Source organism: Mobula birostris, chromosome 20 (assembly GCF_030028105.1).
Source record: "Mobula birostris isolate sMobBir1 chromosome 20, sMobBir1.hap1, whole genome shotgun sequence".
In the NCBI taxonomy this organism is placed as follows: domain Eukaryota; kingdom Metazoa; phylum Chordata; class Chondrichthyes; order Myliobatiformes; family Myliobatidae; genus Mobula; species Mobula birostris.
Genome location: NC_092389.1, coordinates 735,241 through 752,001, shown reverse-complemented (window position 1 = coordinate 752,001; position 16,761 = coordinate 735,241). Strand labels below are relative to the sequence as shown.

General features: G+C 42.7%; 1 protein-coding gene across 5 annotated transcripts in view; it reads right to left on the bottom strand.

Annotated features, from left to right (window-relative positions):
- Positions 1–16,761, bottom strand: part of LOC140212721 (E3 ubiquitin-protein ligase DZIP3-like) — a 187,596-nt gene that overhangs the window by 128,696 nt on the left and 42,139 nt on the right. For all 5 annotated transcript variants that reach the window (XM_072283827.1, XM_072283828.1, XM_072283823.1 and 2 more), the window contains 3 exons: positions 15,422–15,504; positions 8,410–8,504; positions 2,179–2,241 (listed from right to left, as the gene is read on the bottom strand). In XM_072283827.1, coding sequence (XP_072139928.1) covers positions 2,179–2,241; positions 8,410–8,504; positions 15,422–15,504 — 241 coding nt within the window. The remainder of the gene's footprint in view (positions 1–2,178; positions 2,242–8,409; positions 8,505–15,421; positions 15,505–16,761) is intronic.

Here is a 16,761-nt window from a genome sequence, read left to right as displayed (position 1 = left end):
CTCCATTTATAGACAATTTCTCTTACTGTGGACTGATGAAGACTCAGGTCTTTAGAAATGCTTCTGTAGCCTTTTCCAGCTTCCTGCATCTCTGCAATCCTTCTAAGGTCCCCTGACAGTTGTTTTGATCGAGGCATGGTGCACATAAAGAGATATTTCTTGAGAAGAGCAGGCTCTGTCAGTCACCTGACTTTGTGTGTCTTTTTTACAGGGCAGGGTACCTCTACTACCCACACCTCCAATCTCATCTCATTGATTGCAACACCCGACTCCAAATAGATTTTGTAGAAGGCACTACCCTAGAGATTCACATACCTTTTTCCAACAAATGCATAGAACATAGAAACACAGAAACCCTACAGCACAATACAGGCCCTTTGGCCCACAAAGCTGTGCCAAACATGTACTTACTTTAGAAATTACCTAGGGTAACCCATAACTCTGTATTTTTCTAAGCTCCATGTACCTACCAAAGAGTCTCTTAAAAGACCCTATTGTATCTGCCTCCACCACCGTCACCGGCAGCCCATTCCACACACTCACCAACTCTCTGTGTAAAAAAACTTACCCCTGACATCTCCTCTGTACCTACTTCCAAACACCTTAAAACTGTGCCCTCTTGTGGCAGCCATTTCAGCCCTGGGAAAAAGCCTCTGACTATCCACATGATCAATGCCTCTCATCACCTTATACACCTCTATCAGGTCACCTCTCATCCTGCATCGCTCCAAGGAGAAAAGGCCAAGTTCACTCAACCTATTCTCATAAGACATGCTCCCCAATCCAGGAAACATCCTTGTAAATCTCCTCTGCACCCTTTCTATAGTTTCCACATCCTTCCTGTAGTGAGGCGACCAGAACTGAGCACAGTACTCCAAGTGGGGTCTGACCAGGGTCCTATATAGCTGTAACATTACCTCTCGGCTCTTAAACTTAATCCCACGATTGATGAAGGCCAATACACCATATGCCTTCTTAACCACAGAATCAACCTGCGCAGCTGCTTTGAGTGTCCTATGGACTCAAACCCCCAAGATCCCTTTGATCCTCCACACTGCCAAGAGTCTTACCATTAATACTATATTCTGCCATCATATTTGACCTACCAAAATGAGCCACTTCACACTTATCTGGGCTGAACTCCACCTGCCACTTCTCAGCCCAGTTTTGCATCCAATCAATGTCCTGCTGTAACCTCTGACAGCCCTCCACATTATCCAGAACACACCCAACCTTTGTGTCATCAGCAAATTTACTAACCCATCTCTCCACTTCCTCATCCAGGTGACTTATAAACATCACAAGGAGTAGGGGTCCCAGAACAGATCTCTGAAGCACACCACTGGTCACCGACCTCCATGCAGAATATGACCCATCTACAACCACTCTTTGCCTTCTGTGGGCAAGCCAGTTCTGGACCCACAAAGCCAGGGATACATGTACATGGAAACATACAGTGAAACGCACCATTTGCGTTAACAACCAACACAACCTAAGGATGTGCTGAGGGCAGACTGCAAGTGTCACCACACATTCTGGCACCAACATAGCATATCCGCAATGTTCAACAGAACAACACAAACAACAGCAACAAGCCCTGTTCCCCACACCCACGCCCTCACCACAAACACAGACAGGCCTCCAACTCCAGGGCAGGTGGTCTCTGGCCTCCAGTGAGCTCGTGGACTTGCAGACCCAGGGCTCCAGCCGTCAGGCTTCCATATTTGATATCGACCCAGGACTTATCAATTTCAACAAATGAGTACCCCACAGTCCAGACTTCGAATTCAGACTCTTTGATGACCAGGTCCCTGAACACTAAGCCTCGAACTCTGGTCTCAACAACTTGCGTACATGGGGGTTCACTAGCCCTTGCTCCTCATACCTAATTGTTATGCTATCTTGCTGCCTCTGAATTTATTCTTCAAATAGCAGTGGTGACTTTTTATCTTCACCTGAGAGGGTAGACGAGGTCTCAGTTTAATGTAAAATCTGAAATGGCAGGTATGACCACACAGCATCCCCATTCCCTCAGACACTATGTCACTGAGTCTGGAGAGTAAAGATGTGTCATATTGCAGCTCCTCTTACATTGGACTATGGCATCAATACAGCGGTGACCTTGCTAATAAATTGAGGAATAAAAAGCACCCACTCATCACTAGGAATATGACTCACCGGTGATCACTCAGCTGCAGGTAGCAGTAGGCCCGTCGACAATACAAGTGATGATTATATGGACTGAAAAGGAGAGGAGGAGAGGGGAAATGAAACAAACCAGTTATTGCTTGTACACAGCAGAGCAATTTTCATTATTGAGCAGAACGTGAGGCTAATGAAGAGGGATGAGCCTCCAAGAGCATGGATAACAAAAGGCCCTAAATTTTTACTTTAAAGATACAACACCAATATACTAATAGAAGGATACACAATGCATTGTAAAGATGCTTAAAACTAGAGGACACAGGTTTAGAATAAAGGTTCCGAGAAACCATGGACCTCCACCATCCAGGCTATACCCTCTTCTCACCACTTCCTTCAGATAGAGGGTACAGGTGCGTTAGATCCTACACCATCAGCTTCAGGAACATTTATTCTCCTACAACCATCAGGCTCCTGAACTAAAGGGATAACTTCACTCACCCCAACACTGAACTGATTCCATAATCTACAGACTCACTTTCAAGGACTCTACAACTCATGTTCTCAGTATTATTTTCTTTGCATGCTGTTTGTTAGTATTTGTTTATGTATAGTTTTTCATAAGCTTCATTGTATTTCTTTATTAAATGCCTGCAAGAAAATGAATCTCAGGGTAGTATATGGAAACATATAAATACTTTGATAATAAGTCTGACTTTGACTTTCATTAGAGGAGATCAAGTGAAGAACTCTTTCACCCAGAGGGTGGTTGACAGCTGGGACTCCTGCCTGAGTGACCGATGGGGCCAAGGGTTCTCGCAACACCGAGGTTCAGACTATCATTTAAATTACCATGGGTGAGAAGGCAACAGACGAAGTGTTGGAAAACAGGATGAGAAATGGTTAATATGAGGGGGGTCATAATTTTAAGGTGATTAGAGGAAAGTATAGGGGAGGTGTCAGAACTATGCTTTTTACCAGTGTGTTGGGTGTATCAAAGAGACAGACACTATAGGAGCAGCATTAGGCTATTCGGCCCATCAAGATGGCTGCATCATTTAATCATGGCTGATTTATTAACTCTCTCAATCCTATTCTCCTGCCTTCTCCCGATAACCTTTGACACCCTGACAAACCAAGAACCTATCAAATTTCACTTTAATTATACTTAATGACTTGGCCTCCACAACTGCCTGTGGCAATAAATTCCACAGATTCACCACCCTCTGGCTAAACAATTTCCTCCCCATCTTTGCTCAAGAGGGACATCCTTCTAATCCGAGGCTATGCCTTTTAATACAATGTGTATCATTGGATGTTAAACTCTCAACTATGATCTTCTTTCAGCCACGACTCAGTAATGCACACAACATCATACCTGCCAATCTCTAACTGTGCTACAACTTTTCAATTTTGTCCTCCTGTTACTATGCAACTCATCCCACTGACTGCAATTTTGCCCGATCATCTGACTGTCCTTCCTGACCGTCTCACTACACACTGCCTTTCCTTGTATACCAACTGCCCAATCTCAGCCATATCACTGCTTCCCATCCCCCATCAAATAACTTTAAACCCTCTCCAACAATTCTAACAAACCTGCCCGCAAAGATACTGGATCCCTTCCCCAGAAGAGATCCTGATGGTCCAGAAACTGAAACGCTGCCTCTGCACCAGTTCCTAAACCACACATTAATTTGCCAAATCATCCGATTCTTACCCTCACTGGCTTGTGGCACAGGCAGCAATCCAGAGATTACTACCCCAGAGGTCCTGCTTTTCAGCTTTCTCCCTAGCTCCCTAAAGTTTCCTTTCAGGACCTCCTCCCTTTTCTGATCTATGTCATCGGTGCCAATATGTACCAAGACCTGACTACTCACCCTCCCCCTTTAGAACACTGTGGACCTGATCCGAGACGTCCCTGACCCTGACACCTAGCAGGTAACATACTATCTGGGTGTCTCTATCGCATCCACAGAGTCTCCTGTCTTCTCCCCCAATTATGGAATCTGCTATCACCACAGTACTCTTCCCCTGCCTTTTCAGTGCCAGAGACTGGGCCAGATACATGAAGGACATTTAAGAGATTCTTAAATAGGCACAAAGAGCAACTAAAAGAATCATTAGAAGGGAAAACATGCAACGTGAAAGCAAGCTAACCAGCAATATCAAAGTGGATAGTAAAAGCTTGTTCAAGTACGTAAAAAATAAGACAGAGATGAAAGTGGATATATGACCGCTAGAAAATAAGGCTGGAGAAATAATAACAGGGGACAATATGATGGCAGATAAACTAAGTCTTGAAGTGGGAAGGAGAACAGCCAGAGGTCGTGGTACATATTGGTACCAACGACATAGGTAGGAAAAGGGAGGAGGTCCTAAAAGGAGACTACAGGGAATTAGGAAGGAAGTTGAGAAGCAGGACATCAAAATGTAGTAATCTCGGGATTACTGCCTGTGCCATTTGACAGTGAGCATAGGAATAGAGTGAGGTGGAGGATAAATGCATGGCTGAGGGATTGGAGCGGGGGTAAGGATTCAGATTTCTGGATCATTGGGAACTCTTCTAGCGCAGGTGTGACCTGTACAAAAAGGATGGGTTGCACTTGAATCTGACAGGCACCAATATCCTGGCGGGGAGGTTTGCAAAGACTATAGGGGAGAGTTTAAACTAGAATTACTGGGGGGTGGGAACTGAACTGAAGTGACGGAGGAAAGGGAGGTTGGCTCACAAATAGAGAAAGCTTGGAGACAGTGCAAAAGGGAGGATAGGCAGGACATAGAGAAGGGACACACTCAGACTGATGGTTTGAGAGGTGTCTATTTTAATGCAAGTAGCATTATGAATAAAGTGGATGAGCTTAGAGCATGGATCAGCACTTCGAGCTATGATGTTGTGGTCATGACAGAAACTTGGATGGTGCAGGGGCAGGAATGGCTACTTCAAGTGCTAGGCTTTAGATGTTTCAGAAAGGACAGGGAGGGAAGCAAAAGAGATGAGGGCGTGGCACTGCTGATCAGAAATAGTGTCACAGCTGCAGAAAAGGAGGGTCATGGAGGGATTGTCTGCTTAATCTCTGTGGGTGGAAGTTAGGAATAGGAAGAGGTCAATAACTCTACTGGGTGTTTTTTATAGACCACCCAATAGTAACAGGCACATCCAGGAGCAGACAGGGAGATGTCTTCTATGTTTTTATGTTTCTAAATGAGTATTTTGCATCAGACTTCACTGTGGAAGACACTAGCAGTGTGCCAGGTGTTGAAGGGTGTGAAGGAAGAGAAGTGGGTGCAGTTACTATTACAAGGGAGAAGGTGCTCAAAAAGCTGAAAGACCCAAGGGCACATAAGTCACCCAGACCAGATGAACTGCACGCTAGGGTTCTGAAAGAGGTGGCGGTACAGATTATGGATGCATTAGTAATGATCTTTCAAAAACCACTGGACTCTGGCATGGTGCCAGAGGACTGGAAAATTGCAAATGTTACTCCACTCTTTAAGAAAGGAGGAAGGCAGCAGAAAGGAAATTACAGGCCAGTTAGCCTGACCTCAGTGATTGGGAAGATGGTGGAGTCAATTGCAAGGATGAGGTTATGGAGTACTTGGTGACACAGGATAAGATAGGAACAAGTTAGCAAGGTTTCCTTGAGGGAAAATCCTGCCTGACAAACATGTTGAAATTCTTTTAGGAGACTACAAGTAGGATAAATAAAGGGGATGCAATGGATGTTGTATATTTGGATTTTCAGAAGGCCTTTGACAAGGTGCCACACATGAGGCTGCTTACCAAGTTAAGAGCCCATGGTGTTACAGGAAAGCTGTTGGAATGGTTAGAGCATTGGTTGATTGGTAGGAGGCAGTGAGTGGGAATAAAAGGATCCTTTTCTGGTTGGCTGCCAGTGACTAGTGGTGTTCCGCAGGGGTTGGTGTTGGGACCACTTCTTTTTATGCTGTATATAAATGATTTAGATGATGGAATAGATGGTTTTGTTGCCAAGTTTGCAGATGATAGGAAGATTGGTGGAGGAGCAGGTAGTGTTGAGGAAACAGGTAGGATGCAGAGGGACTTAGACAGATTAGTGAAATGGGCAAAAAAGTGGCAAATGAAATACAATGTTGGAAAATGCATGGTCATGCACTTTGGTAGTAGAAATAAACATGCAGACTATTTTCTAAACAGGGAGAAAATTTAAAAATCTGAGATGCAGAGGGACTAGGGAGTCCTTGTGCAGAACACCCTAAAGGTTAACTTGCAGGTAGAGTCAGTCAGTGGTGAGGAAGGCAAATGCCATGTTAGCATTCATTTCAAGGGGTCTAGAATACAAGAGCAGGGACGTGATGCTGAGGCTTTATAAGGCACTGGTGAGATCTCACCTTGAGTATTATGTACAGTTTTGGGCCCTTCATCTTAGAAGGGATGTGCTGGCATTGGAGAGGGTCTAGAGGAGGTTCACAAGGATGATTCTGGGAATAAAGGGGTTATCATACGAGTAACGTTTGATGGCTCTGGGCCCGTACTCACTGGAATTCAGAAGGACGAGGGGGGTTCACATTGAAGCTTTTCGAATGTTGAAAGGCCTAGACAGAGTAGATGTGGAAAAGATGTTTCCCATGGTGTGAGAGTCTAGGACAAGAGAGCACAGCCTCAGGATAGAGGGGCGCCCTTTCAAAACAGAGATGTGGAGAAATTTCTTTAACCAGAGGGTGATGAATTTGTGGAATTTGTTACCACAGGCAGCTGGAGGTCAGGTCGTTGGATGTACTTAAGGCAGAGATTGATAGGTTCTTGATTGGACATGGCTTCAAAGGTTACGGGGAGAAGGCCAGGAAGTGGGGTTGAGGAGAGAAAAAAAAGGATCAGCCGTGATTGAATGGCAGAGCAGACTCGATGGGCCAAATAGCCTAATTCTGCTCCCATGTCTTATGGTCTTATATCAATGAAGGGTAGTTAGGAGCATAGGGATAGTTGATTGTAGAGTAGGTTAAAAGGTTGTAACAATATTGTGAGCCAAAGGGCCACACTGTGCTGTAGCACTCTATGTTCTACTAATAGGTAATCTGATGATCAGCCTGGACCTGGTGAGCCAAGATTCCAATTGCTGTGCTGTACGACACAGTACTATAATACAATACAAATGACAATCCCTGTGTTAGAGAGGTCCTGCATAAGGGTTCCAGAAAATGATTCAGCTTCATTAAGAGGTGATCACTGAATGTTTCTCAGTTCTACACACAGTGCTCAATGGAATCAAGCCTGGGATCACAGGAACGCGGTGTTGGCCATCCACTATGCCCACCCTTGACCCCATCCTTTGGTTAATAAAAATAACAATTAACCCAGTATTGTTCAGTTTGTGAAAAAAAATTACAATCTTCTGCATACTGCATCTCCAGAAATGCTCACTAGTTTCTGTCAAGAGAGCCATGGGTCTGATCTTAGATTCCCATCCTGGATTCGTTTCTCTCCAAGTTCCTCTTTTGGGCTTATTCAGCTTTAGTTTGTGTAACCTCTCTCATGAGCTAATGCCCTGGAATCCAGGTGTCACCCCAACACCAATGTGATCTTCCTAAGCGACAGAACACTAACAATACTCTGGCTGTGATTTATTTACCAACCTGAGAGAACCAGTTCAGATAATTCAATTCTCTTCCACTCTGCTCTTAACACACCCAAGTCAGTCATAGAACGCTACAGCACAGAAACAGGCGCTTCTGCCCTTCTACTCATCTAGTCCGTGCCAAATTATTAACCTGCCTTGTACCATTGACCTGCACCTGGACCACACCATATCCTTCCCACCTATTTACCTATCCAAACTTATCTTAAGTGTTGCAATTGAACCTGTATCCACCATTGCTGCTGGTAGTTTGTTCCACATTCTCACCACCCTCTGAGTGAAGTTCCCTTGAAGTTCTTCTTAAACATTTCACCTTTCATCCTTGACCTATGATCTCTAGTTCCAGTCTCACCCAACCTTAGTGGAAAAAGCCATTTTGCATTTACCTTATCTATACCCTCATAATTTTGCATACCACTATCTAATCTCCCCTTACTCGCCTACGTTTCAGGGAATAAGGTCCTAAGCTATTCAATCTTTCCCTATAAGTCAAGCAGGCCTTGCCCACTGAGGTTGAGCGAGATGTGAAAACCCCAGGACTGTTTACTCAAGAAATTGTAACGACAAATTTTAACCCTGTACCTAATTAAAGAACATTTCTGGAAAAAGATCATGTTTAAACAGTCCGACTAGCCATCGTGGTAAAGCGTACCTTGTTTCCACAGCTTTGCTGTATGTGAGGATGGCAGCTGTGAATTCACTGATGCTCACCTCGTCTTCGCCTTTCCACTGAAGATGCGTAATCTTCTAATGACAAAACACACAAGATTACTGTAAAGCTAACCACTCCATTCTGAACCACTGCAGGTTTCACTGCCTTTCTGTACACCTACCGACAGTCCCCGATGTCTCAGTGGAGAAGGCAGTAAGTGCATAGACAGAGCTCAATGACTCATTGCCAAGTCTGTGGTTACAACAAATCCATTCCAAAAAATGGATTGAAGCATAGAAACTCGTTGTCACTAAAGACTCAAGTAAATTTCTACAGTTGTTCTCTGGAGAACATTCTAACCATCTGATTTGTAGGACCCACTGCACAGAATCAGAGCTGTAAACCCAGCCAGCTCCATCATGGGCACTAACTTCCCCAACATCGAAGACACCTTCCTTCAAAAGGCGATGCCTCAAAAACGCAGCATGCATCATTACGGACCCCCATCACCCAGGACATAACCTCTTCTCATTGTTAACATCAAGAAGACTGAAGACACACTATCAATGTTTTAGGAACAGCTCCTTCCTCTCTGCCATGGGATTTCTGAGTAAACAATAAGCCAACCCATGAACACTACCTCACTTTTTTTGCTCTCATTTGCATTAGTAATACAATTTAATTTTTATATGTGCAGGGTTCTCAGTAATGTAAACTGCAAAGACTAATGAAATGGCTTCTCTGTAGTGTTATAATAAAATGCTTCTCTGTTGTGTTATATGAAATGGCTTCCCTGTAATGTTAAATGATGAGGTAATGTTTCTTTGGAGTGCGATGTTTGGGTTAAAGTTACAGATATCAGGGAACTAACCAAAGACTACCTGTTATGCTATCTTGTATGGTGGGACCAAGAGAGTTCACAGTCTTTTCAGCGAGGCAAGCAAAGAAAAAGGGCGAGTGTGGGAGCGGCTGGCAGTTCCCGGACGGTGGATATCGGAATCAAACGGTTCAGATGCTGTCGGAGGTTCAGAGGTTGATTGTGGATTGATCGGGAAGGCATGAACTCCAACGAATTATACCTTGTGCACAAGACTGATAAACTTACTGAGTGGCGCCTTTGTGTTATTTATTTCTACTAACCACACCACCTAAAAGAGTTACAAAGTGTAATCACTTAATCATACATTGTGTACTGTCTGATATTTTACATTGTGGGTTTGTACCGGGGTGCATTACACAGCATCTACGCAAACGTAGACACAGTTTGGCAGGCAGACGGCAGTCTCCCCTAGGCAAACGTGAGTTGATAGAGCTGAGTGCTACATATGTACTTCATATTGCAATTTAGTTTTTTTTCTATGTATTGCACTGTACTGCAGCTGCAAAATAACAAAGTTCATGACATATGTCCATAAGACCATAAGGTGCAGGAGCAGAATCAGGCCATTTGGCCCATCAAGTCTGCTCTGCATTTCATCATGGCTGTTCCAATTTTCCTCTCAGCCCCATTCTCCTGCCTTCTCCCCGTAACCCTTCATGCCCTGACCAATCAAGAATCTATCAGCCTCTGTCTTAAATATACATAAACACTTGGCCTCTACACTGCCTGCGGCAAAGAATTCCACAGATTCACTACCCTCTAGCTAAAGAAATTCCTCCTCATCTCTGTTCTAAAAGGACGCCCCTCTATTCTGAGGCTGTGTCCTCTGGTCTTAGACTCTCCCACCACAGGAAGCATCCTCTCTACATCCACTCTATCAAGACCTTTCACCATTTGATAGGTTTCGATGAGGTCACCCCTCATTCTTCTGAATTCCAGTGAATACAGGTCCAGAGCCATCAAACGCTCTTCATATGACAAGCCATTCAATCCTGGAAACATTCTAGTGAACCTCCTTTGGATCCTCTCAGTTTCAGCACATCCTTTCTAAGATAAGGGGCCCAAAACTGCTCACAATACTCCAAGTGAGGCCTCACCAGTGCTTTATAAAGTCTCAACATTACATCCTTGCTTTTATACAGTGGCATGCAAAAGTTTGGGTGCCCTTGGTCAAAATTTCTGTTACTGTGAATAGCTAAGCAAGTAAAACATGAACTGATTTCCAAAAGGCATAAAGTTAAAGATGACACATTTCTTTAATATTTTAAGCAAGATTACTTTTTTATTTCCATCTTTCACAGTTTCAAAATAACAAAAAAGGAAAAGGGCCCAAAGCAAAAGTTTGGGCACCCTGCATGGTCAGTACTTACTAACACCTCCTTTGGCAAGTATCACAGCTTGTAAACGCTTTCTGTAGTCAGCTAAGAGTCTTTCAATTCTTGTTTGGGGGATTTTTTGCCCATTCTTCCTTGCAAAAGGCTTCTAGTTCTCTGAGATTCTTGGGCTGTCTTGCATGCACTGCTCTTTTGAGGTCTATCCACAGATTTTCGATGATGTTTAGGTCAGGGGACTGAGAGGGCCATGGCAAAACCTTCAGCTTGCACCTCTTGAGGTAGTCAATTGTGGATTTTGAGGCCTGTTTAGGTTCATTATCCTGTTGTAGAAGCCATCCTCTTTTCATCTTCAGCTTTTTTACAGACGGTGTGATGCTTGCTTCCAGAATTTGCTGGTATTTAATTGAATTCATTCTTCCCTCTACCAGTGAAATGTTCCCCGTGTCACTGGCTGCAACACAAGCCCAAAGCATGATTGATCCACCCCTGTGCTTAACAGTTAGAGTGGTGTTCTTTTCATGAAATTCTGCACCCTTTTTTCTCCAAACATACCTTTACTCATGGTGGCCAAAAAGTTCTATTTTAACTTCATCAGTCCACAGGACTTGTTTCCAAAATGCATCAGGCTTGTTTAGATGTTCCTTTGCAAACTTCTAACGCTGAATTTTGCGGTGAGGACGCAGTAAAGGTTTTCTTCTGATGATTCTTCCATTAAAGTCATATTTCTGCAGGTGTCACTGCACAGTAGAACAGTGCACCACCACTCCAGAGTCTGCTAAATCTTCCTGAAGGTCTTTTGCAGTCAAACGGAGGTTTTGATTTGCCTTTCTAGCAATCCTACGAGCAGTTTTCTCAGAAAGTTTTCTTGGTCTTTCAGACCTCAGCTTGACCTCCACCATTCCTGTTAACTGCCATTTCTTAATTACATAACACTTTGCTATTTTCTTATAGCCTTCTCCTGCTTTGTGGGCATCATTTTAATTTTCACAGTGCTAGGCAGCTGCTTAGAGGAGCCCATGGCTGCTGATTGTTGGGACAAGGTTTGAGGAGTCAGGGTATTTATAAAGCTTTGAAATTTGCATCACCTGGCCTTTCCTAACGATGACTGTGAACAAGCCATAGCCCTAACAAGCTAATGAAGGTCTGAGACCTTGGTAAAAGTTATCTGAGAGCTCAAATCTCTTGGGGTGCCCAAACTTTTGCATAGTGCTCCTTTCCTTTTTTTCACTCTAAAATTGTACAAAACAAAAATAATACACTAATCTTGCTTAAAAAGTTGAAAAGAATGTTTCATCTTTAACTTTATGACTTTTGAAGATCAGTTCATTTTCTGCTCGCTTAACTATTCACAGCAACAGAAATTTTCACCAGGGGTGCCCAAACTTTTGCATGTCACTGTATTCTAGTCCTCTTGAATTGAATAGCATTTGCTCTCCTCATCATAGACTCTACCTGCAAGTTAACCTTTGGGGAATCCTGCATGAGGACTCCCAAGTCCCTTTGCATCTCAGTTTTTTTTTGTGTTTTCTCTCCATTTAAGAAATTTCTTCTGCCAAGGTGCATAAGAATACACTTCCCAACACTGTATTCCATCTACCATTTCTTTGCCCATTTTCCTAATCTATTTAAGTTCTTCTGTAGCCTCTCTATTTCCTCAAAACTACCTGCCCCTCCACCCATCTTCATATCGTCTGCAAACTTCGCAACAAAGCCATCAATTCCATTATCCATGTCAGTAATATTAAACCAGATTCTGTTTTTGATTCCCTCATACAATGGTCAATCTCCCAAGACCCCCTACCTTTTCTTATTGCACAATCTTCACTGTCATTTTCCTTACTTAGTTCCAGAAGTCCCCAGTAGTAGACATAAGAGCCATCACAAAGGAGGCACAATGGCACCTCTACTTCCTTAAAAGTTTGCATAGGTTCAGTATGTCAGCTAAAACTTTGACGAACTTCTATAGATGTACAGTGTAGAGTATCCTAACTGGTTACATCATGGCCCGGTATGGGAACCTCAATGCCCAAGAGCAGAAAAGCCAACAAAAAGTAGTGGATACGGCCCAGTCCATCACTGGTAAAGCCCTCTCCACCATTGAGTAAATCTACAAGGAGCGCTGTCACAAGAAAGCAGCATTCATCATCAAGGCCCCCCACCTTCTGGGCCTTGCTCTCTTCTCACTGCTGCTGTCAGAAAGGAGGTACAAGGATTTTTTTTTTATGATTTATAATTTAAATTTTTAATATTTACTATTGATTTGTACTCCAGGGAGCGCAAAGCGCAGAATCAAATATCGTTGTGATGATCGTACGCTCTAGTATCAATTGTTTGGCGACAATAAAGTATAAAGTAAAAGGACTTAAGGACCCACACCACTCGATTCAGGAAAGGTTATTACCCCTCAACCATCAGGTTCTTGAATTGGCATGAATAACTTCACTCACCACAACTCTGAACTGATTCCACAACCTATGGACTCACTTTCAGGAACTCTTTCCAACTCAGGCTCTCGGTATTATTGATTTACTTTTTTTTTTATATATTATTTGCACAATATGTCCTCTTTTGCATAGTTTGTCAGTCTATGTTTATGTAGGATTTTCCAAAAATTCTTTTGTTTCTCTTTATTTTCCTGTAAATGCCTGGAAGTAAATGAATCTCAGAGTTGTATATGGTGATATATAAGTACATATATAATAATTTTTCTTTGAACTTTGAAATACATGTATATTCATCTGGAAAATCATTTGGTGTAGATTCCATAAACTTATCCCCCCCTTCATTTTCATTATCCAGTCTAAACGTAGATTCAATGATTACTGCAAATTTCATGACATACAACAGCGATAATAAACCTGATTCAAAGTTCAAAGCAAATTTATTATCAAAATTGGAAATATGTCAACATATACAACCCTGTGATTCATTTTCTTGTGTGCATACAGTCAAGCTAAGAAACATAATAGAATCAATGAAAGACTGCCCGCAACAGGGTGGGCAAACAACCAAAGTACAAAACAGAACACAATGCAAATACAAAAAGAAAAGCAAAATTATAAATAAATAAACAAACAACTAATATCGAGAACATGAGACAAAAGGCCCTTGAAAATGAGTCAATAGGTTGTGGGAACAATTCAGTGATGGGGTGAGTGAAGTTATCACTATTTGTCTGTGGGAAGGCATGGCTTATTCTGATTGGTGAAAGTTGCTTCCATCGTGATTGGTTAGCTTAGAAACTGCAGCTGCTTTTCCCATTGGGTAGCTGCCTGATGTCCAGTTTCAAATATCTTGCGTATATAGACAGCACGTGTGGGAGATTCACTCTCCCTCTATTTATAGCAAACAGTGCATATGGCCATTGGGAAGGTATGCTCTGCGTATGTATGTTTGTTAAAGGTATGTATGCTTGTTGAATATTCAGCTTTGTAGTTTCTGTAACTTGAGGAACATGAATGTCTGATCAAATTTTTACTGTTTGAAAATAAATGATTAGTATACTTATTCAAAGTCAGCAATTTCTGTCTCAATTGCTAGACCCATGAACCTGATTCAACATTACAGTATTATATGCACCTTGACCTAAATGTTGGCTGGAAATAGCACCGAAGTTTTCTACACTTTGCCTTTTCATAGCTCCACCCATGCCAATTCCAGGCTTACATCATGATCTCCTGAGCCAAGAACATTTCTCAGTACTGTGCTCATCTCTTCTATTATCAATATTCATTATTGGTATTATCCATATCCATTACAGATACTCATTATCTACAGTACATAGCCCTCTTCTTTGCCAAAACACAAGAGAATAGCAAATGCTGGAAATTGAGAGTAACGCACACAAAATGCTGGAGGAACTCAGCAGGTCAGGCAGCATCTGCGGAGAGAAATGTTAAAAAAGTTGACATTTCAGGCCAAGACCCCCTCATCAGGACAAATGTTATTACCATTTGCTGTAAATCAGGGGTTCCCAAACCTTATTTTATGCCAATCGTAAACACAAAATAATCTGCAGATGCTGGGGTCAAAGCAACACTCACAACACGCCGGAGGAACTCAGCAGGACGGGCAGCATCTGTGGAAAAGATCGTCAACGTTTCGGGCTGGAACCCTTCGTCAGGACTGTAGAGGGACACTACCTTTGAAACTGCCTTTTCAAACTTCCCTCTACAGTCCTGACAAAGGGTTCCGGCCTGAAACGTCGACCGATCTTTTCCACGGATGCTGCCCGACCTGCTGAGTTCCTCCGGTGTGTTGTGAGTGTTGCTTATTTTATGCCATGAACCCCTACCATTAACTGGAGGGGGGGGGGGGGATCCGTGGACCTCAAATTGGAAACCCCTGCTCTAAATTAAGGGATTAAATTTTGCAGCACTGATCATTGATTAATGGGAAAATTCTTTCTCCTTCCTCTGTAGATAAAGAAGAATTCATTGACTAGTCAGGAAAATAACCTGCAATGCAATGGATTTATAAACATGTGGGATCAAGGCAAAAATATGTTAAGTCTGCTGTTTGAAAAATTCAATCAAATTCACCTATCACCTGCCAGCTTGTACTTCTTCCCATTCTCTTCTTCTCCTGAAGGGTCTCAGCCAAAAACCTCGACTCTTCATTCCTCTCCAAAATGCTGCCTGACCCACTGAATTCCTTCTTTTCTTTGCCTCTTGTTTTTTAGATGGGAGTTGGATGAAACGAGGGACGATAAGAACAGGGGACCTTCCTGGTAATGAACATGACATGTGTAGAGCAAGGAACTGATCCGTAACATAACAGGAAACATCGAAGTACTTACCTGGTTATTACATTCACAATTTCGTTCAAAATCATTTAGCAGAGAATCCCCCTCATCAGCAAATTTCTTTATATAATCTGCAACTAAACAAAGTAGAAAATGATAAGAGGCAGAGATCGAGTAGACAGCCAGAGACTTGTCCCAGTGTGAAAATATGAGGGGGCTAATATGAGGGGGCATCATTTTAGGTGATTGAAGGAAAATAGAGGGCAGATATCAGACGTACATTCTTTACGAAGAATGTGGTGGGTGTGTGGAATGCCCTGCCAGGGGTGACGGTAGAGGCAAATACATTTGGGGTATTTAAGAAACTCTTAGATAGGAACATGGACGGTAGAAAAATGGAGGGAAGGGTTAGATTGATCTTAAGAGTGGGTTAAAAGGTCAGCACAGTATCAAGGGCTGAAGGGCTTGTACTGTGCTGTAATGGTTTATGTTCTAAATAGTCTATGCAGTAACTTGGCATCTCATGGCTGTGAATGAGGCTGTACCAGACTGTGTACTTAGAAGAGAACAACATGTTCTCCAAATACTGAACAACAAACTGTGCCAACTTATCCATAAGTAACGTGCACTCCTGCAGTTCAGTTGGTAAATGTGATGATCAGTCATTAAGGCAAGATTACTGGAAGCATGTGCACTACGGAGTTCCCTGTTCAGTTTCTTGCTGGGTAAAACTGCAGCAAATACATCTCCATCTGTGTAAATGCAAGGTCATCTACCTTAGACCTGGCATTCACACTACCTTCTGAGTGACAAAAATATAAACAGGAGAGATCAAATCTTCCAAAACCGAAGGTTCATGAACAGCTTCTTCCCCACTGCCATCCTGAACTGACTGAGAAAAGCCAAACACCAATTAAGGCCAAGACACACTCAAAATGCCAGAGGAACTCAGCAGGTCAGGCAACATCTATGGAGTAGAAGAAAGAGCTAACATTTCAGGCCAAGACCCTTCATCATAACTGGAAAGGAAGAGAGAGAGGCCAGAATAAGAAGATGGGGGGAAGGGGAAGGAGTACAAGCTGGTAGATGATGGGGTGAAGCCAGGAGGGTGACCAATTGAGACAATATTCTGTTTTCCTCACTTTCGATCTTGCATTAGTGTCATTTTGTTGTTTATTTTGCATACATGTAAGTTATATGCAATTTATGTTAATTTAAGTTTTTTAAAATTTATTTTATTTGGAGATACAGCACAGTAACAGACCATTCTGGTCCAATGAATCGACACCTTCCAATTCCACCCGTGACCAATTAACATACAGTACGTGTTTGGAATGTGGGAGGAAACCGGAATAACCGGAGGAAAACCACGCAGTCATGGAGAGAACGTACAA